The 22,489-nt window shown below is 38.5% G+C and overlaps 1 protein-coding gene across 1 annotated transcript in view; it reads left to right on the top strand.

Moving 5' to 3' along the window:
- Positions 1-22,489, top strand: part of LOC145985172 (legumain-like) — a 65,762-nt gene that overhangs the window by 32,668 nt on the left and 10,605 nt on the right. The window contains exons 6-10 of the mRNA XM_083118870.1: positions 5,862-6,000; positions 9,453-9,522; positions 10,032-10,150; positions 10,785-10,955; positions 14,364-14,474. Of these exons, the coding sequence (XP_082974996.1) occupies positions 5,862-6,000; positions 9,453-9,522; positions 10,032-10,150; positions 10,785-10,955; positions 14,364-14,474 (610 nt within the window). The remainder of the gene's footprint in view (positions 1-5,861; positions 6,001-9,452; positions 9,523-10,031; positions 10,151-10,784; positions 10,956-14,363; positions 14,475-22,489) is intronic.

Raw genomic sequence — 22,489 nt, 5'->3', positions numbered from 1 at the left:
GTGGTGCTACCATTTTGAGCCCGAGAGCAAACAGCAAAGCCAACAATGGAAACACGTCGATTCTCCCCCGCTAAAGAAATTGAAAGCTGTCCATACGAGTTCCGGTAAGGTCATGCTGAGCTGCTTCTTCGACTGCAAGGACCCTCTGCTTGTCGACTTCCTAGAGCGTGGAGCCACATTCAGTGCGCAGCGTTATGCAGACACATTGCAGAAACTGCGACGTGCCATAAAGTCAAAATGCCCTGGAATGCTGTCGGATGGAATCATCCTTTTGCATGATAATGCCCGTCCCCATACTGCCAATCTGGCGAGGTATAAGCTTCAGACATTTGGCTGGGAAACGCTTGAACATCCTCCGTACAGCCCCGATACTTCCCCTTGTGACTTCCACATTTTTGGTGACCTGAAGAAAGACATTCGTGGACGTCTGTTTCATTCGGACGAGGAAGTGCAACAGTGGGTGAGGTTGTGGATCCGTCAGCAACCTACCTCTTTCTACAAGACTGGAATTGATTGTCTCGTCTCCCAGTGGGATAAATGTCTTAACACTTGTGGCAATTAATTTTGAATAAAAAAAACTCCATTGTCACTTTGTAGCGTGTGTTCGGTTTTCATTTGACTGCCCCTCATAATATAATAACAAGAAAACTGAATGTTCAGACTAATTTATAATTGCAAATATGGGAATAGTTTTTCTTGTATGTACGAGGGAGAATCAAATGAAAACCGCAATTATTTTTTTTTCACTATTTTAATGCAGGGATAATGTTTGATTGTACATTATTTTTCTATATAGTCCCCTCCCAGTTCAATGCACTTATGCCATCGGATAGGTAGTGCTTCGATACCGCGTGAGAAAAATTCTTTTTTTCGGTTGACTGTGTAGCCACTCGTGTGCCGCCAATTGGACGTCTTCATCAGACTTGAACCTCTGCTCTCCTTTAATGGACCAAAGATGTGGTAAGCACTTGAAGCGTAGGTCATCGATGGTTTTCATGGTTGCACGAGCAGAATGAGGACGGGCGTTATCATGTTGAAGCAAAACACCTGCACTCAGCAATCCCCTTTGCTTTGTGTGTATCACTGGCCTCACATGGTTCTTGAGAATGTCGGTGTAGGTGGCACTAGTCACTGTCGTACATGGGGCATGTATACCTTAGTACAACCTATCTTGACAGTGACGTCAGCTGGGACCGCACTGCAACTTGATGTATCACTCTGCGCCAAGTATGAAAAATTTTCTCCCTCACATTTGCGTCTCAGAGTCCGCAGAGAAAGCACATAGGAGGAGCGGAACGTTCTTGTGTGCAGCTGATCTTCATGGGGAGAAATGTCAATGCCTGTGTGGCTAACGAAATACGAACACGAAAACATAAATAAATTACAAAGTTAAAAATATATTTGGACTGAGAAAATAACGGACTTTTAATGTTTTGAAAACATGTGGTAAACGAAGTACTGACATTAAGTAAACATTGATTTTACGAGTCTCTCAAGAAAGCCACTCTTGATGTAATTTTTTCTCGAAGCATTGTTTGGTACAATCTCATTGCAAACAGAAAGATACGGATTGTCCATGACAATTACGCTATTTGGTTGCAGTTTGGGTAGAATGTCGACTATCCACATCTCAAAGCGTTGTCTCAACGTCTTTTCTCGAACGAAACAACAAACAAACACTTTCCACAAAACCATCTTCGCTTCCTACATACACAACAACGAACCTTCCATTTTTCGATTGGGCTGAACTCTGAGCCTAGATGGAAAGCATACGAATGTGACAGGCATGTATCTAGAAATACATTTTTTTTGGGGGGGGGGGGGGAGGGAGGAGGGGTCCGACCAAGTGTCTCAATAATAATAATAATAATAATAATAATATAATTATATTGAATTAAATAATATTAATTGAATATATAAATTAATTAATATTGTATTGTTGTTGTTAATAATAATAGAATAGATATATAACATCTATTCATTATGTAATTTACGTGTAGTTAAGATCGCCAAAATTTGTGTAAAAGCAACAGCCCTGGCAAGGAAATTTATGTCAAATAGACATAGAATTGAATATTTATTGAATAACAGAAAAGTACTTAGATCATATTGTAATAGGCAAAAATAATTGTAGTTGAGTTGTTGTTTTAAGTCCACTTTATGCACTGATATGCTAATCGGGACTGGATCTACAGTTTAAAATGGGATCTGAACCACTATGTGCCTCCACCAGCTATCGAACCCCGGACCTCTTGATTACAAGGCGACGACGGGGAGGCTAAAAAAATAATTTTACTGTGATCCGCTTTTAATTGCCTATTGGAATTGACGAAAAGTAAATTTGGTGATTAATATTTCTTGCATATTATCATACGTAGTAGTGTGTATAAGTCTTTGGAAGCCGCATGAGCCAAATTCCTTGCCTTTCAATAAGTTCAGCGGGGTATAACCATCGATTGTACAACAAATGCTAAACAATTATATTTTGAATATTTAAAATTAATACTTGCTAAGTCTTTCGGAAGGTGGGGGTCTGAATCTTTCGGAAGGTGGGGGTCTGAATGCCATGGATCACCTAAATGCATGCTTGCAATGTGAAACAACTGTTGTGCCCTCTCAAGCTTTGTTTACAGAATGGCTGACATTAACTCATGTCTCATACATGTAATCAAGATTTTTTTTTGGCAGCAATCCGATATCACTTTATTGGCGCAGATATTAGTGAAACCAATCAACAATGTTGTCTACGAATGCTTCCTTATCTTATACACACCCAGGTCATACAAAATATGCCTGATTGTTGATGTGCTTATGGATCAGGATCTCAATCAATTGCGGCAGCCACTTTTCCCACTGTTGGAAATTTAGTTTTCTCATTACCGTAAACGTTTTTGTGACAATTGAAATCGGCATTTCATAACAAGTACGTTGCAAATACGAATACGTTTACACACTCCCTCCATATGACTATTCAAGGTTTTCCCTTTACAATGCGATTTAAAGTAACACGCAAGCGAAACTCTTGCCTGGATCTCGCTCGCTGAGGACGTGTGATAAGCAGCAGACAAAGATAGACTCACCCTTAACCTCACTTCGACCTGCAAACACCTCCGATATTTGGGTCAACGAACCCACGCATAATTTTTTTTAGCTTTGACTTGCAGCAGAACAAACGTACCAGATACTCTTCATTTCAACAGGTTTTTCAGAATCTAACACCTGCAATACATTTCTATGTACTGTATACAATGCAACGTGCTTCAAGTAAGGAACTATATTTTTGTGCTCAAGTCTCGCAAGCTTGCCGTTCAAAGGTGCGTTGCCATCTCGTATTCATAATTGGAATCCAAATCAGTCTCGTACAGTTTATTATGTTTATATATCGTGCTCATTTTAATGGTTATTTATTATACGTTATTATATTCTGCAAGAATCCTCGCATTGCAACATTTTAAAATTCCTTCCCTTCTATCTTTATCTAATGAATTTCATTCCCTTGCTTTTCTTTTTTCCGAGTGTAGACAGTGAAAGTACGAATGTTGTAGGTTTACAATGCTGTTACGACCTCACTGTCAAGATAGGTTGCACCCGAGTATAGTGTTCTAGAATACGAGGGTCACTATTTATATTTTGAGCCTAACAATGAAAAAACAGGAATTTGGCATTGAAAACTGCTTTATTGTTTTTCGAAGTATTCTCCTTTATGGTCAATACACTTTTGCATTCGTTCGAACCATTTGTCAAAGCAGTTTTTCCAATCTTCTTGAGACACCTCCATAATATGGTTTTTGAACGCATCAACAGCATCTTCCACCGACGAAAATCGTTGTCCACGCAATTTATTCTTGACATTCGGGAACAAGAAGAAGTCATTGGGTGCCAAATCAGGACTGTAGGGTGGATGACCGATCAATTTGATTTTTTGACTGTTCATTAAGTCGGTTGTTAGACGAGATGTGTGATAGCTGGCATTGTCTTGATGAAGAATGATCCGACGGCGTTTGTTTGTTTTCCGTATTTGACTGAAGACCTCTGGCAAACAAATTGTTGTGTACCAATCAGAGTTGACCGTTCTACGTTCCTCTAAAGGCACAGTTGCCACATGACCAGTTTTCCCGAAAAAAAAAAACAGGCGACCATTTGTTTCGATGTGCTTCGAGCGCGAACAACTTTTGTTGGATTGGGTTCATCTTGAAACAACCATACAGTCGACTGCTGTTTACGTTCCGGCTCATATGCATATATGCATGATTCGTCACCTGTTACAATCTTATATACGTCTTTTGAAGCACCACGATTGTATTTATTGAGCATTTGTTTGCACCAATTGACGCGAGCGTCTTTTTGAGTTTTTGTCAAATTGTGTGGGATCCAACGAGAACATACCTTTCTCACATCTAAATAATCATGTAACATTTTATATATGCTGGTGGAACTAATGCTATGGTTGCCTCAATCTCACAGTATGTCACATGACGATCTTGCAGTATTAGGTTTTGCACAGCATCAATGTTTTACTGAACAAAAACTGATTTTGGACGACCTTCGCGAATCTCGTCGGTGAGCGATAAGCGGCCACGATTAAATTAGTTATACCAGCGTTTCACAGTGGCAAAGGATGGGGCTTCATCGCCAAATGTGGAAGTAAGTTGATCGATGCACTCTTGTCTTGATAATCCACGTCGAAAATCATAAAAACTCATCGCACGAAAATGTTCACGAGTTAATTCCATTTTATTGTTGTCGCGCAATCTCCAAGGCAACATAAACAACACAATTGAAGCTATTGACAAAACATTTGAAGTACGTTATGGTCAATAATGCCAGACGATTCCGTGCAAACGTCAAATTGCGCCTAACGTCAATCAGTGTTTCCAAGGCTCAAAATATAAATAGTGGCCCTCGTAGGACCTTACTTATCTCAGAATAAAGTCAACATGACTCTCCCTGCAGAGGGCTGGCTGCGAAACTTCTTTGGTTTCGGCGAAGACGAATGTTGCCATTCTTTGCTTGCATGTTTAGTCTCCGGTTGTAAATGGTGCACCCAACTTTCATCCCCGGTGACAATGTGAGCTAGAAAATCCTCACCCTCCTCTTCATAACGCCTCAGCAGCTCTTGACATGCATCAACCTGACGGGCTTTCAGTTCCTGCATCAGCTGTCGAGGAACCCACCTGGGGGACACTTTTCTGTAGTGGAGCTTGTCATGCACTATGTGTTGTACTGAACCAAAGCTCATATTCAGCAAGGAAGCCATTTCAGCCAGGGTGACACGCCGGTTTTCCTGAATAAGCTGATCTGCTGCGGCTATGGACTCCTCTGTTACAAGTCGCTGAGCCTTCTGCACCAATCGTAGACTTCCCACTGTGACAGATAGGCATCCCCATACTTCATCTGCATTCTCTGATGAATATCAACTGGTTTCACACCTTCACTCCATAAAAATCGAATAACTCCACGCTGTTCCAGCTTGGTGCAACTGCGTAGTTGTGCCGCCATCTTGAATCAGCTGTTACTCACATCAACCCCACCTACCGGCACTGCTTCGTAATACCAGCTCGGAAAGATGTCAAGGACTGTGTCTGAAAATTTCCAAACGCCTAAAAAGAAAAAAAGATTTTTAATGGCACTTTTTTGGTTTTCATTTGATTCTTCCTCGTACGTATTGCTTGCATTCTAGAATTATTTCTCTTATAGTCTACATAAAAACTGTGTTTTTATGCTTGTAGTAACCGTAGACTACAAGAGAAATAAATATGGGAATATTTTGGAAATAGACGTATGGTAATCCTAGTTTAAATTTTCAACCAATAATACCTATAATACATAATTTAATAATATATTTGATTGTTAACACACAGGGGCCCAAATGACCATGTTTTTGTGAACTTCGCCGACCATGGCGCACCAGGACTTCTTGCCTTTCCTTCAGATGAGCTTTATGCCAAAGATTTGGAGTATGCATTCAAAACAATGCAGAGCAAACAGATGTTTTCTAAGGTGAGAGAATAATATCTTTAACCTTTATCTTACCACAACCAATTTCCAAGATTTTCCTTCCTTACTGCTCACATGCCTGTGCATCATTACATTACGATCCTGTTTTATGTAAGTCGCTTGTATCTTGTGTATTACAGTTAATATAACTGTACAAGTTTAAGGTGGTTCCCTTTAACAGACCCAAAGAACAAAAGAATGTTGGTCAATAATGTCATCCATTAGACACAACTTTTCTTCTATAACGCCATTAAACCTTGTTTCCATGATATGAAAAACTCAATATGCTGACCAAGGCAGAAATTTATTTTATTATAAAACATAAACTAAACATAACGTTTCAACCTTCTAGCAAGGTCTTTCTTAGACTCTGTATGAAGTACAATTCTTGTTCAGGCTAGTGAGTGTGGTTGCACTCACGGGCAGGCACGTCACCTGATGATGTTCGCATGAGCACGTGAACACTCATGTATCTTAAATTACATACATATTAAATGCACACACACATATATTTTTATTCTAAAAAATACTATGTTTGATGTACAAGTATATACACAAAATTTACTCTTGACACGACTTATTTCCCGTCTGATAATTTTTTTTAGATAGTTGGTAACACTGACCCCCACTGTGTTCCACAGACGGCGTTCAACACAATTGCTGTGTATGTTGCATAGAGCTGACAGCTAAGGGGCTGTTGGCCACTATAATCCGAAGATGTTCACTTTGCTGTGCGAACAATGATGCAAGCGACAATACTTCTTACATTTGGCACCAGAGTGCAGCATATACAAGTCATGTCTAGGGGAACTCGAAAAGATCTGTGCTACATAGTTGCAAACTTTAGCAACAATTCGCTAAACCTGGCAGATTTTGAAGGGGAGAGGGACAATTTCCCCTAGGTCCTTCTTGTATTACTTCAAATATAGCGTGATTTTGTGGGGAAATTGTTGAAAATAAATTGAACTGTTATTCTCACTTTTTCAATTGAATATGAAGTTACAAGGGAGAGGAGTAAATCTGCATTCAGTACAAAAACATTATTGTATGCGAACCGTACGCGACACCACTGCTCACGGGTGATATGTAGGCAGATGTTCGCAGATCGGAGTAAGAGTTGTACGTGGTACAGAGTCTGAAGAAGACCTTGCTATAAGATTAAAACGTTACGTTTAGTTTGTTTTATAATAAAATAAATTTCTGCCTTGGTCAGCATATTGAGTTTTTCATAACTTTTCTTCACGTAAATTTAGAACAATTACCTATCTGGCTGAGTGAGTGATTGTGTTAAGTGGTCAACTTTTGGTCTCCCCACTGAAGTTATCAGGTGTTGAGCTCTGGTGTTGGCATGGGTGACAATTAAAATTGTTATGTGTACTGTCAGGTGGTCTTAATCTGCATTTGTGTGTCTGTCCACAGATCATCGTTTACATTTTGCCTGAGCTGACTTGGTGATCAAGCATGCTAAGTGGGCAACTTTCAATCTCATCATCCAAGTTTCTGGGTTCAAGTTCCTTGTAAATGTTCCTTCATCACTTTCATGTAATTATCACTCATCCTTATCATTGCTATTAGCACAAAGTGGTAGAAAGGTGATGCTAAATATAAAAAGAAAATACAAATATGTGAACAGGTACTGCTTTTAACGTTTTTATTTTTTCATGCTTACTATTACAAGTTCATCATTAAAGGCATGGAGTATAATTTTACCAGAACTTGCAGTTATAATTTCACCTTAGAATGAAGCCCTAATGTGTAATGTACAAATCAAGAGGCATTTTCTTTTGCTAATGTAATTACAATGTTTACAGGATATTTCTAAATGCAAGCAAATCACATTACCATACTTGCAGTAATTAAACACAATCCAAGCTTGATGTGTTGGTATGTATCTGCATCACTGGTAAATAATAAGTTGAGCAATTTGGAAACTCTCATCATCGTTAAAAGAATTATCAGTATGTACATTTTACAACAAAACACATCTGTGTTTGCAGTTCAGGGTCTGCCTTCTAACCTATTTCGTGTGTGCATAAAGAAGTAATTTTTTGGAAAAGCAATACTAATTTGGGGGAGCTTAAGTGATGGTTTGGGCAGGAAAGAGAAAAACATTGAAGAAACTCCAGTTGGTAAAGCATGATTGGAGTTTTACTTATGGTGCAAAAATTGTTAGATCTGCCCTTGTAAAAACAATAACTGTTAGTTTCGAAATTGCTAAGTTTGTTTTTGTAGGTAATGAAGTTGAAAAGTAAATTTTTGTTGGGGGGGGGGGGGCAACAATACTTTTTTTAATGTACAAGGGTGGTCTGAGAAATAAGGGGGAGCCCAAATTTGCACTAACATAAAGATTACAAAAGTTTGGAAGAAAATTGCCAGATACACTACATATTAATGTTTATTTTTCCACATGGCCAGCATAAAGATTCAGTCATTTCACAAATTTAAACTTGCCATCATGGTAAGCATCCTTATCAAGGATCCTGAAATACTACACAATCATGATTTCCAATTTGTTTGAGTCTGGGAAACTCTTGTTCCTCAAACATCCATTATATAACCTATTCTTTTTGTTTAAAAAATTGCTAACCATTGTTATAACTGTATCTTTAGTCAAAATGAAAATAAATGTCTGATGAAGGGAGTGTGTGTTCTCCTGAAACATCACAACAAAAAACAGTTTTCTTATGCTTGTAATAACCGTAAACTACAGGAAAATAATCCATATAATATTACAGGCAAAATTACAAGAAGATGAAAGTTTATGAAGAGAAAAGTAACATGCATTTCCTGAATTGTCTGATTTTTATTTCCTCTTTAATATCATTTTCATTTGTTAGTATTACTCCTAAGTACTTGAATTTGGAAAGTAATTCAAACAAGTTGTTATCAATAATTGAATTTTGATTATTACCTAACACTTAGTTTCGGCCTGTAAGCATATATTTAGTTTTATCCTTGCTAACTTCCAAACCTATCTCTTGAGCTGCTTTTAAAAATATTTGAGCATTATTCTTAATTGTATTTACATCATCCCCTATTAAGTCTACATCATCTGCATATGCTAACAGCTGAGTCAAACCATTTAATATTCCAAACTACTTTAAAATGTTTCAGGGTTCCAAATACTCAGTATAGGCATCAGTATCTGTGAGAATTGGTAAATGTATCAGCATTAGCTCAAAGTGGTATTGGCTCTTTCCTAGTGAAGATATGTCTACCATACCAGAGTGTATGAATTATATCATATATCCATAGAAATTGTAACAAAATGGCAGAATTTTTCACAAAGTTAGTGTGTTTATAGAAATACCTAATCAGCAATCTTACTGATAAACTGATACACGTTGGCCGATACCATTTAAACTGTTCCATTGCTAAAAGTTTAAGCTTTTTAGAATGATTACAGATAATGAAATTTTGGTACACCCTGGTAATTGTGTTTTATTTATTTGCAGCTGGTTATGTATGTTGAAGCTTGTGAGTCGGGCTCAATGTTTGATTCAATTCTCCCAGAAAACATGAATAGTAAGTATACTGAAAAATCTTCAGTCGTGTTTAAATTTGCACATTCCCTGTAACTAATACACTATCCTTGCAGGAAGCAATGAAAGCTTTACCGGGATGTATTAAACCATCTCAGTTTGTGTGTTGTTGCATTCAAATGAAGAAACATCAGTATTACAGAATTTCTAAAAGGAATAAAAAGAAAAGAAATAATATATGTGTTTTGAAATTTATGTTTTCTTGTTGATCATGTTGGCAACAAGAGATTAGTATTTGTATTAAGTGTATTGGTCAAGGTCCCCACTGAATTGAAAATCCTGGCAAAGATAGGAAAAGTAACCTTTGAAACCATGGAAAGTCTGCAAATTTTGGAAGAGGAAAAAAAAAAACACTGGAAAAATTTGGTAATTTGCAGAATGAATGGGATCCGTGATTAGTATTTTTAAAAGCATGTTGACTTTCTAATTTCTTTGTTTATGTGTTGCTGTAATTAAGGCATAGATTATATCTTCCTCCCTTATTTTTTTCAGTTTTTGTAACTACAGCTGCTGATCCTCAGGAATCTTCTTATGCCTGCTACTTTGATGATTATAGGGGAACCTATTTGGGTGATGTTTACAGTGTCATGTGGATGCAGGATTCAGATGAAGTAAGTTTCTACTTACTGTATATTAGTAGGGAATGGATTTCTAGTTCGATACCTATTTTTTTTTTTTTTGCTACTTCCTAGATGTATACTATTTAGAGATCTTTGTGTTTCATGTACACAACATCCCTCTACTGAAATCCTACAGGATCTAAAAATGCCTAAATGAACTATAAATTCCTATAAATGCCTAAAAGCCATATTTTGACTTGAAAAACGCCTTCTAAACCATTTGCTTAACTTAAAAAATAACTTCCAGTTGTCTGTGAGTGGGTGCTTGTACAGTCACGGGCAATTCTGGATTGTAACAATCCCTTGCGATCATTAATATCCAGAACTGTCCATGGAGAACCTTCTCTCAATGCCACAGGAAGTTATTGGTGAAAACTTCACAAACGCAACTGCTCCTGATTCCCAACGCAGGATTTGAGCTCCCCGAGGCATAGTGGTAACGTCGTCGCCTTGTACTGCAGAAAACCAGGTGTAAATATCTTCCGCATTTTGTTTGTGATAAGCACTCAAAGTTAAGGTTACAAGATTTTTGAAGCACTCTGTACTTTTAATTTATCAGAGTTGGCTTTAAAGGTAAATGATCTACAAAATAACTTGTGACAATAATTTTCTTCACCTTTTCCAGGAAAACCTGAATTCAGAAACCCTTCACCACCAGTACCAGATAGTTCGCACTGAAACAAACACCAGCCACGTTGAAGAGTATGGGGATCTGAATATTGGCGCTATGCATGTATCAGACTTCCAGGGGCATGTCCGGTCGAAGAAAGCCAACGGAGAGCTACCAGAAATAACAGTAGGTTTTGTTTAATAAGTCTGTTGTGCTTGTAGCAAGCATTACGCAGAAGAAAACTTGTGATAAGTTCATGCTAGAAATGCAAAATTCGTGTTCCAAGCAGTGTATTCACTTAATCCCACAAGTAGGCATTTGAAGGTCGTGCCTGGGATACCTCAGACACTACCTAAATTTGGCTAATGATGATGATTAGATCAATTTGATGAAGGGACACTTACAAGCAAAACCCATGCCCAGGCTTGGACTCCAATCTGGAAACTTCTGTGGTGTGAACCAAAATCGACCACTTAATGCACTTGGTCACCAAGCCATCTCTGGAGTGACCTGTAAAGTTACTTAAAAAGAGTAAGTGGAAAACCTGGAAATTTGGTTTACTATGTCCGTTTAAAACTGTCTTGTTTTGTCAAAATAACTTTTTAGTGGGCATTATTACTCTATGTCCATCAACATCTCTTGCACTGGTTTCCAGTGCCTGAGGCCACAGTTTAGTCCCTGAATATTATTGTGCATACCTGCTGGGTCTCTTCCATGATAATGTTTGTCACTGTGTCACCAAAGAACGGTAAGAACAAATTTAATGCACCATTCAATTTTTTTGCTTCTTTGTACCGTGGAACCTTGATTTTACGTTTCTCAGGGGACCAAGATGATAAAACTTAAAATGCAGGAAAATGTAAAATCGAGAAAAGGTTTATAACGTTTTTTTTCCTATGTTGGGACCATCAAGATTGAATGTATAATGCGGGAAAATTTAAAATGTGGGAACATACAATCGGGGTTCCACTGTATTTGAATTTTTGTTATTTAACATTTTTGTGTCACTTGTGGCTTATAATGACAATAAGAATGAGAGATGATTAGATGAAATTGATGTAGGCACACCCACAAGGAATACCAATTCCCATGTTGGGACTGGAAGCTGGAAACTTTGGTGATGACATTGAAAATAATATATACTAATAATAACCCATGGTGCAGCAGCACATTCAGGGCCTGGGCCTACCTACCGACTGCCGGCCTCGCTCCCATCCTGATTCCTACTCACTCTTTCACCGGAGGTGAGAGATCATCCAACCAGATGGTGTAAAATAAAATCTTATTTATTCAGATATGAAATGACACACTGGAAGCATATTGACATGAAATTAAAATTCAATTATTCATGTTTCTTACCTGCTCATTGCAAGCGCTCAATGTGGGTGCCATTGGTGATATGGCAGACATGAAGACAGCCCTCAAGTTCTGCCCAGACACATCCCAGCATATCCTTAGAAATTGACTCCACTGCTTCCGAGATACGCTGCTTTACTTCGTCAAGGTTTTATGCCGTAGGAGGCAGATGCACTGTCCTTGATGTATCCCCCCAAAAATAAATTGCTGCACTGTCACGATAGACCCTGTACGAGCAAATTCCAACATGCAAAATACTTTCTCTATCTTCGATGTCACCATCTTGAGAGACTGCGCCGCTAGCGCTCCTAATGGCACTTGGATACACTACCTCACACAAACAAAAACTTATGCCCTTAGCACCTTCATTCCCCCCTATGATTGCCTGCTTACCATTTTTAGTACTCTTGCTAGAGGTCTTTCTTTTTGCACCATCACTTCTGAATCACGGTGTATATGCTAAAAATAATGGAAATATGTTTATTACATACATATGTATTCTACTTCTGAACATAATCACCAACTAATTTGAGATACTTGTCATGTAGATGAACAGGCTGCTGTGTACTCTCTCCGTTGAAAGTTTTCACCAACCTTGGACGATTCTCATGAGATCTTCCAGAAAGCATGTTAACCAAACAAAACTGAGTTGCCATGGCAGCAGTGTTTGCCCACATGGGATCAGCAATTTTTTTGGCTATTGTTACACATTCACACTATCTGTGACGTCTTTGCATCCATTTCATAAGTGTTGGTCCCCATGCAAGCAATGAACCATGGCTATCAAACTCACGTGTTCTCAAGTGCAAAACTCACTCTGTAATACGATTTTTACAAGTGGAAGGTGGTATTCATTGAAGATTGTATGTTGTGAGTGAAGGACAATTGAATGATGAGATGCTGATGAGCACCGTTCAAGTTTCTTTGCACCCCCATTCAAGAACTTCCTTTGATGAGAGCTATGTTGTTATGTTTAGAAGTAGTATAGATACACATGTAATAAATGTACATTCTAATATTTATTCCTTTCTTTTTGTTACATGCTCATCAGAAGTTGCTTCCAAAATAACCCTTGTATAATTGCAGAAAGTGTAGTGTAGAAATTCTTACGTTTGTGTGTCTCTAATACACTACTTCCAATAGTTTTTCAGGGTTATATTTTGTTTGAAAGAAGAAGAGGATATATATATTTTTTAAAAAATATTGTCCGAGTTATTTCACAAAGATTGTCACAACAGGGTTATTCAGTTAGTTCTTTTTCCATTTCTTCTTGATATTAGATTACTTTAGAAATTTGTTTCTTTACCTGGAGTGTCATAATCTCACACGGACAATACACATTATAAATTGTATATTCTACAAATAGTCCTGCATCGTGGCTATGTGGTCTATGGCTCTGGCCACGGGTTGCATGCAGGATAGTCTCTCCTGAAGGGAAGCGAAACAACTTTTATCGTGAGATTTTGGCCTGTGTATAGAATGGGTGGCAACCCACCATCGTGAGGAAATTGGGGAGCTAGGAATGAGTAGCATAACCCCATCACAGAAAATTACAACAACAACTGGGGATTCATCGTGCTGTAACTAGTTGGATGATCTCAGACCTCGGCAGGTGTGAGTGAGACCGTCAGTAGTAGGCCCTAGTCCTCATGGGCTGTTGCACCACATGATATTACGTTATTGCTATATTCTACAAATAACTGGAAAAGAGGGAGGGAGTGTTCTTAAAATGCTCTAAGCCACTCAATTCTACCATCACAACTGATGAAGATAAATCTGGTACCCTAAATGGGATTTTCAACAAGAATTAGGAGCCAAAAAGTCATGCCATCATTAAAAATTGGTAGGGTGTCCTGAGAAATGCACAGAACACCCAGGTTTAATTCTCAAGGTGGATGATCTCAGGTGGGAATTTTCCTGACAATGTCAACTTGTCATACATGTATTCTAAAGAGAGAGAAGAATGATGTCGCCAAAGAAAAATATAAGTTATCATCACTTCTTCTATAAATGAACACCAAACATTTACGTAGTGAAGCACATGGCACGAGTGCATTGTCACTGAGTGGTGGGAAACAGACAGTTTATTTTGTTTTCTTTAATTCACAGTTTATAGATTGTTATTCTGTAGACTAGGTCCAAACCATACAGCCATTTGCTATGTAAAATGCAATTCAAGTACAGGGTACATGTAATTTTTTGAAATATTTACTAATGACAACTTTTCCCATTGATTAGGATGAGGTTTCAAGCCGTGATGTGCCTGTGGAAATACTCAGGAAGAAGATAGAGATGGCAGAAGGGGAGGAAAGGAGAAAATTGTCTGTTGAGTTGCACAGTATGTTAAAGGTAAGATGTTATTATTTTTCTTATAAGTATGCAATTCCATTAATGCATCAGTATTATTAATAACATTTAGGAATAGGGCAGATTAATTAATACTATCAGTATCAGCATGTAATGTCATATATTGGTTCTTCACCAACATGTTTGATAATTTGACGAACCTTATATTTCTATATCCTTGGAATTGACCAAGGACATCCAATGAAACTGCTGGTTCTAAAGTGTGGAACCAATGGGAGAACTGATGAACAGCCATTTCCTTGATGCAAAATGTGCTTCACATGTCTGCCACCAGTCTCAACATACTTACTCAAATGTTTCAAACTGTCTCCTGAATTCCTCTTCAATATGTGAAGAATGGACATTTCCACTCTAACCTAAAATATGATTTTAATTGTAACATTGCATGCCATTCATTTTATATTAACATTGTGCAAACTAGTTTGTGTTAATTCGAAATAATTTGCGAAAAATTGGCCATAGAAATTGTGCTAAATTGATGCTATACGTCATGAAAACCGAACGGCCTCTAATTGGATATTTCAGTTATGATGTTCTCGTTCAGCAGTGAACTCGGTCGTCTGCTTAGTGCTCTAGAAAGCCATGCACGAACGCATTCTTTGCTACTCGTGTTTCTTACGCTGAATACTGAAGAGGATTTTCAAAATTAAAGTTTTGATTATGACATGCGAGAGATGTACGGAAGCCATCTAACATGTGCAGATGCATTCACGGTAGCTCCATATTTTGCAAATCTGATATTGGATGAAGCAGAGATAAGAGGAGCGAAAGCAGCGAGTTAAGTTTTGCAAGGGAAATTTGACATGGTGTTTACTTTCATCGACAGCTTATTCAAGATCATATAATATTATTCTATTGAAAGATTTTTCTCAGTAGCAATCATTCCTCCTAATTTTCAGTTATTTATTATTAGTAGTACTGGCATTACTGCAGTACAATAAGTTTACATGGAGAAAAATGTCAGTGTCTTTTTGCACAACGGTATAAACCAGCATTTTCATTTCTTTTTTTCTTGCGTAGCTGAAAATAAATGTATGTAATGCAAATGAGCGTGACCAGCTCCTAGAAGTTGGCATCGTTCATTTCAAGGTACAAAGTAAAAAATGCGTGAGATCGAAAAAGTTGAGTGTAAAATGCAGGAACCATATTTTTATCATTTAATCCAAGGAATAGGTGGTTCAAATTCCAAGAATTAGATTTCGTATGTGAGAGGTCGCACTATGTGACGAAAATTTACTAACTTAATTTTTTTCTTGAACAAGGCGTGTGAATGTAAATAACAAAATATAGTGCTTTGCATTTCAGTACACTAACTGTATTTGAAATGTAGGAAAAAAATAGAAAAAAAACAAAAAACAGTTCGCTCATCTGCTGGTGGACGGAATAGAACAGCCTGCCCAAGGAAGGCTGTAATAAAATTATTATAGAAATAAAAACTTTTATTTTATTAGTTTATAATAGTTATTGTTGTGCAAAACAATCATAACCATTATTTATAATGTTTTAACTTTGTACAAAAAATTTCTGGCTACGCCCATGGTAATGCACTACAATATAATCAAATAGAACATTATTTTTAGTAACTTGCACCTTTACATAGCTTTCACAAACCAATTTCATTGTTGTTGTAGCTTATCATTCATGTGGCCTTGCCATGTAAATCGCACACAAACAAGTCATCTGTCTTTTTCATTCGTGGGTACATTGAGAAATATCTTATTGGAGCATCTGGTACTCGTATTTGTGGTGAAATCTTTATTTTCCACTGTGATATACACAACATTGACCAGCTATAAAATTCGGGCTGCTTTGTTCTTTTAACTCACAAGATGGAAACTTGTCTTAGGAGAAGGCAACAAAAAAATTTATTTGTAATGTAAACAGCAGAGGAAACTGTAGTAAAGCACAGACATAGTGATTGTTTAGTGGTAACAACCATTTCCTGTTTTAGTAGTTACGTATCTTTTCCAATCCATTATCTCATAGCAAACACAAACACGTCCTAACACCATTCCAACACCAAGTGCAGTCAATGTGAAGTGCAGACGACAGGATGAGCCTGAATGACGATGTCACAACATGGCGCAGGTGTGTTTGCGTGCAACGCTCGGCTCGAAAATTTGAAACTCGATTTTTTACCTAAAAATGAACGCACATGAATGTGGGAAATGATAGGGGTTATTTGTCGATGGTGTAGATTTTAAAAATGATCTTTAAAAAAATTAGTGGAAATGTCCACTATTTCCATTTTGTCTTCTTTCCTCTGTACCATAGCTCTCCTGTAACCAGAAAACTATCACCACTGGTTCCAAACTTTATGGTCACCGTGTATCTGCCTATAAACAGTATATAATTAATTCAATAAACAATTCACTTCATCACCTATGGGACATAGGAGTGTAAAGTTGAAGTACTCTGGCCAGCCAGCCTCTTAAGTCATTCCAAATTTCAGATGGGTGTGTGTGTCTGACTTTTCTTTCTGGCATTTCTAAAATATGGTTCACACCAGCACCACCCCCACCACCGGGCCAGTACCTTCTTCGAAACATAACCCCTCCCCACCCCCTGCTCCAAGTTTGGCTGCTGAGGAGAGGTGTGTGTGGTTGATAGTCAACGGTGGTTTGTAGGGGGAGGAGTCTGCCAGCTGGGGATTGGATTCAGCCAGGTAATCACAGCAAATATCTATAACTCTCAACCTGTGGTGTTTGCTTATAACTCGTATAATTTTAAAAGCTCCACCACATTCTCCTCATTATTCTAACAAGGAGTTTTGCGTCATTGTGTTCTTGACGCTCGGCTCTAGACGTCGAGCAGAGTAAATCCGGCAACGCTGTTTCCCCTAGCGGAGAACTTTGTAACTAATGGGGGAAAGCTTCGGCTACGGGCGAAGTTTTCTCCCGAGAGAACAGTCGTTGCAGCTGAGGCATTGGTATAGTAAGGAGCTTCCTTCTCCTTCCTTGATCACGGGTGAGGGTGATCGGATCCGCATGGACATACGAATTTGACTGTGGCATTGGACTGATGTCTGGCCATGGAATAACGGGGTATAATAATTTAATTTATTTCGGTTTATGTTAAAGTTAATTGACCGGTCATTTTTTTAGTTCAGTAATGATTTTCAGGAATAGTCTTTTTTGAATTATCCATTTAGTGTTTTGGAACTTAGTGCATTTTATTCCATGCCAAACGTAGTACAATTAAAAATTGGACATCTTGATTGTTGAGAATTTCGTCGATATAGGATTCCGATCACCTAAACCATAAACATGATTTTGTATTTATTAAAAGGGTGTTCATTGTTATAATTTTTAACGACATGTAGGATAAAAGGGAATTATTTATTTCTCCACGTGGGTTTTATTATATTGTACAGACAATTATATATATATATATATATATATATATATATAGGGAGAGATTTTTTGTTAAATTGTTGGGGAGATGTTTCTAATTGTCCGGGTGACAATTTGTTACAATAAATGGACACTAAAAATGAATTTTGACGTATCCAATGGTTCTTATTTTTACGTTCACTAGCTTTCCACCTTGCTTTGATATATATATGTTGAGAGCGTTTTCCGTTTTCGTGGCTAGACGACCACGAACACGGAAACCAATATTAAATCTCGACGATTAGATAATCTGGGAAGTATGTGGTATGGTGGGGATTGGTGCTCGTGATCCACGTTAATTTCGGAGTCAGCGCAAGGGGGCCAATTATATCTGTGGTCATCGTTTTGGAATGAATGGTGATTCTACCACAGTGGCAATAAATGGTGATTCTACCACAGTGGCAATAAATGGTGATTCTACCACAGTGGCAATAAATGGTGGAATAGAGCAAAAAGAGGAAAGGGTTGTGGGTATTTGAATATTCGTACAGATCTATTTTTTTTGACAACCAACCTTTTTGTGGCTCTATTTTTTGGCCAGTGCTGATGTGAAGTGGTCGTGGACTTACTGGTATAACAAAACCTATTTCATATTTTTGTTTAGCTTCCAAAATTTATACCACTATACTCAAAGGACGCGACCACGTCACAAACCTCAGGATAAACAACCACCGTCCACACCAGCATTCATATTATGATGAGGCTAGGCTAACGAGGCTTCCTTCGAACCCTAAGTGTACGCTTATAACTCTACTATCATTTCCCAACTCCATTTACTCCAGCATTGTGGACAAACCCGTCAAATAACACATGGATACGCACATTGCTATCGATTATCATAGTGAACAAATCCCCAAAGAATCTGAATTAAAAATTTGTTGACTCCACTTGTAATTGGATCCAATATGGCAGACAGGACAGTTCTGTGCAGGGGTGCCCATCGCCCCCAAGGCCAGTGGTGCATCCCCCAAAATCATATCATTTGTGCCCTTAAGCCATACCGTAATCCCCACACAGTATTTAATTACAACAGTGTGTCTACCGAAAGTAACTTTTTCTTAACTTTACTGAACACTATACTTGATCTGCCCCTCCTCCCTAAACAGGGGTGCCCATCACTCAGGACCACCCCTTAAATCATTCATCATAATCCCCCCCCAAAATAGTTTGGATGAATACCTAACAATTGATGTCTATTTGAATTAAATACCATGTTAAACTGTCCATATTTTTTTTTAATTGTTTGATTTTCGAAAAAAACTTAAAGCTAGCACGTTGATTGGTTAAATGTAGTAAGTTATGTACATATAAATAGTGTTTGCGAGTGGTTTTATGAAACTCACAATTTGTGTATGTAACACAAATTGTTGCACAACTTAAGATAAAATAGAAAAGTCAACCTTGGCAAACCAAATAACATGCTTGCTCCAGCCATATGACAGATTCAATTATTGTTTCATGAGACATTACAGAACCCTATCTAGAAATTCTTAAGCTCAGGGCGATAATGTAATATGGTTCCTCTTTCAAAGAACTCCCCCTCCCCCTGTTTTCTGGGGGTAAATATAATTATTTTAGTAGTCCATAACAATAATTACATGGGTTTTATCTTCAGTGCAAATTTAACTTGTTAGACCGGATCAAGAAAGTGTGGGGCGTTACCCCCACACCCCCTATACGCCTTCATGGCGTGGTGCTATGCACAGGGGAACACTTTACTTTTTTTTAAAGTAAAATTTTCCTGTGACGAGAAGTTTGAAATGCGGATTCGATATATTTTTGATCCAACACTAAGCATTATATTTTAAGAAGTGATGTTATTAATGAATATCGAGAATATCGCTTATGTCTTGTAATGCAGCTATATAGTATAAAACTTCACATTCACCTCAGTAAAGTGCCAAACACACATTCTTGCAACCAGTTGTGGCAATTAGAGGGGGGGGGGGCAGTTGCTCCCCCACTTTTCGCCACTTTTGCCCCTGCACTATGCTAAATCTTATCTAAAAGAAAGGTAAAGTGTTCCCCTGTGCATAGCACCATGCCATGAAGGCGTATAGGGGGTGTGGGGGTAACGCCCCACACTTTCTTGATCCGGTCGTGAGTGGGGGTGATGGGATCAGCATCATGCCCCTGACCGCCTTTACCCCCCAGGGTTTCCCCCAGGTACCCATGTTATTCAACGCTGGGTGGGCGCCGGGGCCGCTTCCACCGTTAGAAAAGTTCCCGGATTTGAACCGGCCGGGGATCGAACCCGGGACCTTGAGCATGGCAGTCAGACGCGTTACCGACTGAGCCACCGTGGCCACCAAATCTTATCTACAAAGGCAAATATACTGTCTTTGTCCCCTCTGGTTTTGGAACCCAATTGCTGCCACTGCTTGCAACCTATCATTGCGAGCAAAGCGAGGAAAACATTTTTTACATCCATTTCTTTGCAGGCTTTTAAGAATATTAATTCAATGCTTTCTTAGGATGCCGAGATATTTAGTCTTTTCCAGCTTCTCTTTTGGCACATCCGGGGTTGAAAACGTGTGGATACCATATAGCTAAATACAGTCTCCAAAATTTAATGTTCGAACTCTCTCCGCTACAGAAATTCCTTGAACTGTTGATATTAAAGAGTGGATATTGCCTCCTCCAAAAATTAATTCTCAGTCTCCACACCAAAATTTCCGCAACAATCTTAAGACAATAGTAATACACAAGAATTGTATACCTCCCTCAAGTTAATGCTCAATCCCCCTGTAACTAAAATACCCGCCATAATCTTAGACCTAGAGTTGGACACTGTCCCCCCAACGTTTAATTCAGAATCTCCCCCCTCCAGAACCCACGTGTCAATTAATGCCTAATATGTAACACCCTTAAACACTTTATTTTGTTCATCTAATGATTTAAATATGTGCATTTAAGGTGTAAAATTTTTACACACATTTTAGAAAAATATATAAATGATGAATTTTATATTTTTGAAGGAAAAAAAACAACAAAAAATCTCAATGGTGCAGCCTGTGTCATAATCCCCATCTGTGGGCACCCCTGGTTTTGTGAAATACATTTGCCAAAAAGAGTTGGCAACACTGTTGTGTCTGAACAGCATTCACTGCTGCAGGATGTCGTTATGTTTTGTGTATCAATATCTTTTCACACCTCTGCAATAGGGAATGTATTAGTGTAAACTGTTGTTATTGTGTGGTGTGTTTATGAAACATGTGTATCACGCAATCTGAGTGTCATTCCAAACTCATCTCTGGAAATCACTGAAAGTATCGAATTACAAAATGGAACGGGGCTAACGCTCCCCGACAAGAATGAACAGTCTTATTAGGTGGTGACACCACACATGTGCAATCACACAGTGAGCAATTTCAGTTTGGGGCTGTGCTAATGTGTAGTGTCAAAAGTGGTCGGTGCAGCGAGTGCTGTTGTGTATGTAGGAGATTGAAATGAACACCATTTTCTGTACTGCTCTAAAACATGTTTACAAAGGTAGAACAGTGATTGTGGATGAAAATCCAGGTTTGATCATGGCAAAAACGCAAAAGAATGTGATCAAAACTTGCACGAAGCCTGAAGCAACAATAACTTGCCTTACCTGATTTGCATAATGGTGGTGACAATATCGGGAACCCAGCATGAAGCAATTTTCCTCATGTTGAGGTTTATGTCATGGACGCATCGCAACCTCCTAAAGAAATACATTTACCCATGGGCGTCTGGAAGGGGGGCTGTGTCCCCCCCTGGAAAATGAAAGTCAACCAAAAATTATATATTTCACACATATAATTTCATTTTAGCCACAATAATATGTGTTAATTATTGCATGAACATCAACACTAATTTTGGAGACCCCCCCGGAAAAAATCCTGTGGACGTCCATCCACTTACCCATTATGCAACCATCAGTTGCTACAGTCTTCATGCAAGTCTTGCTGACATTGTCGTGAATTTTTTCCACAGGCAACCTGGATTTTGATCCACAATCAGTGTTCTACCTTTGTAAACATGTTTTAGAGCAGTACAGAAAATGGTGTTCATTTCATCGTCGTACATACACCACAGCACTCACTGTACCGACCACTTTTGGCACTCCACACATCGACATGGGTCCAAACTGACATTGCTCACTGCCTGATAGCACATGCACGGTGTTATCACCTTTTTTCCTGACAGTGTTGCCACTACTTTATTTTCAACCCACGTACTTCAATACACAAAAACCAGACAACACTTTTGTTACCTCTCAGCCACATTGTTGGTTACCTCAATTGTAATATATAACTACATTGAATTGTTTTTATTTTTCCTGTATGTTATCATGTAAAATACATAATAATAAATAACCCGTGGCGCAACAGCACGTGAGGGCCAGGGTCTACCTACCGACTGCCAACCTCATTCCCACCTGATCATCCAATCAGTTATTTGGGTCACAATGAACACCCAGTTGTAGGTTTTCCTGTCCAGGTTACACTACTCGTTTGTAGCTACCCAAATTCCTCCCGATGTTGACCCCTGTCCCACACAGGCCAAAATCTCAGGAGAAAAGTTGTTACTCTTCCCCCAGGAGACTCGAACCTGTGCGCATCCCGTAGCCAGAGC

This window comes from Lepisma saccharinum, chromosome 3, assembly GCF_977018435.1.
Source record: "Lepisma saccharinum chromosome 3, izLepSacc3.1, whole genome shotgun sequence".
In the NCBI taxonomy this organism is placed as follows: domain Eukaryota; kingdom Metazoa; phylum Arthropoda; class Insecta; order Zygentoma; family Lepismatidae; genus Lepisma; species Lepisma saccharinum.
This window is presented reverse-complemented; position numbering and strand designations above follow the sequence as displayed.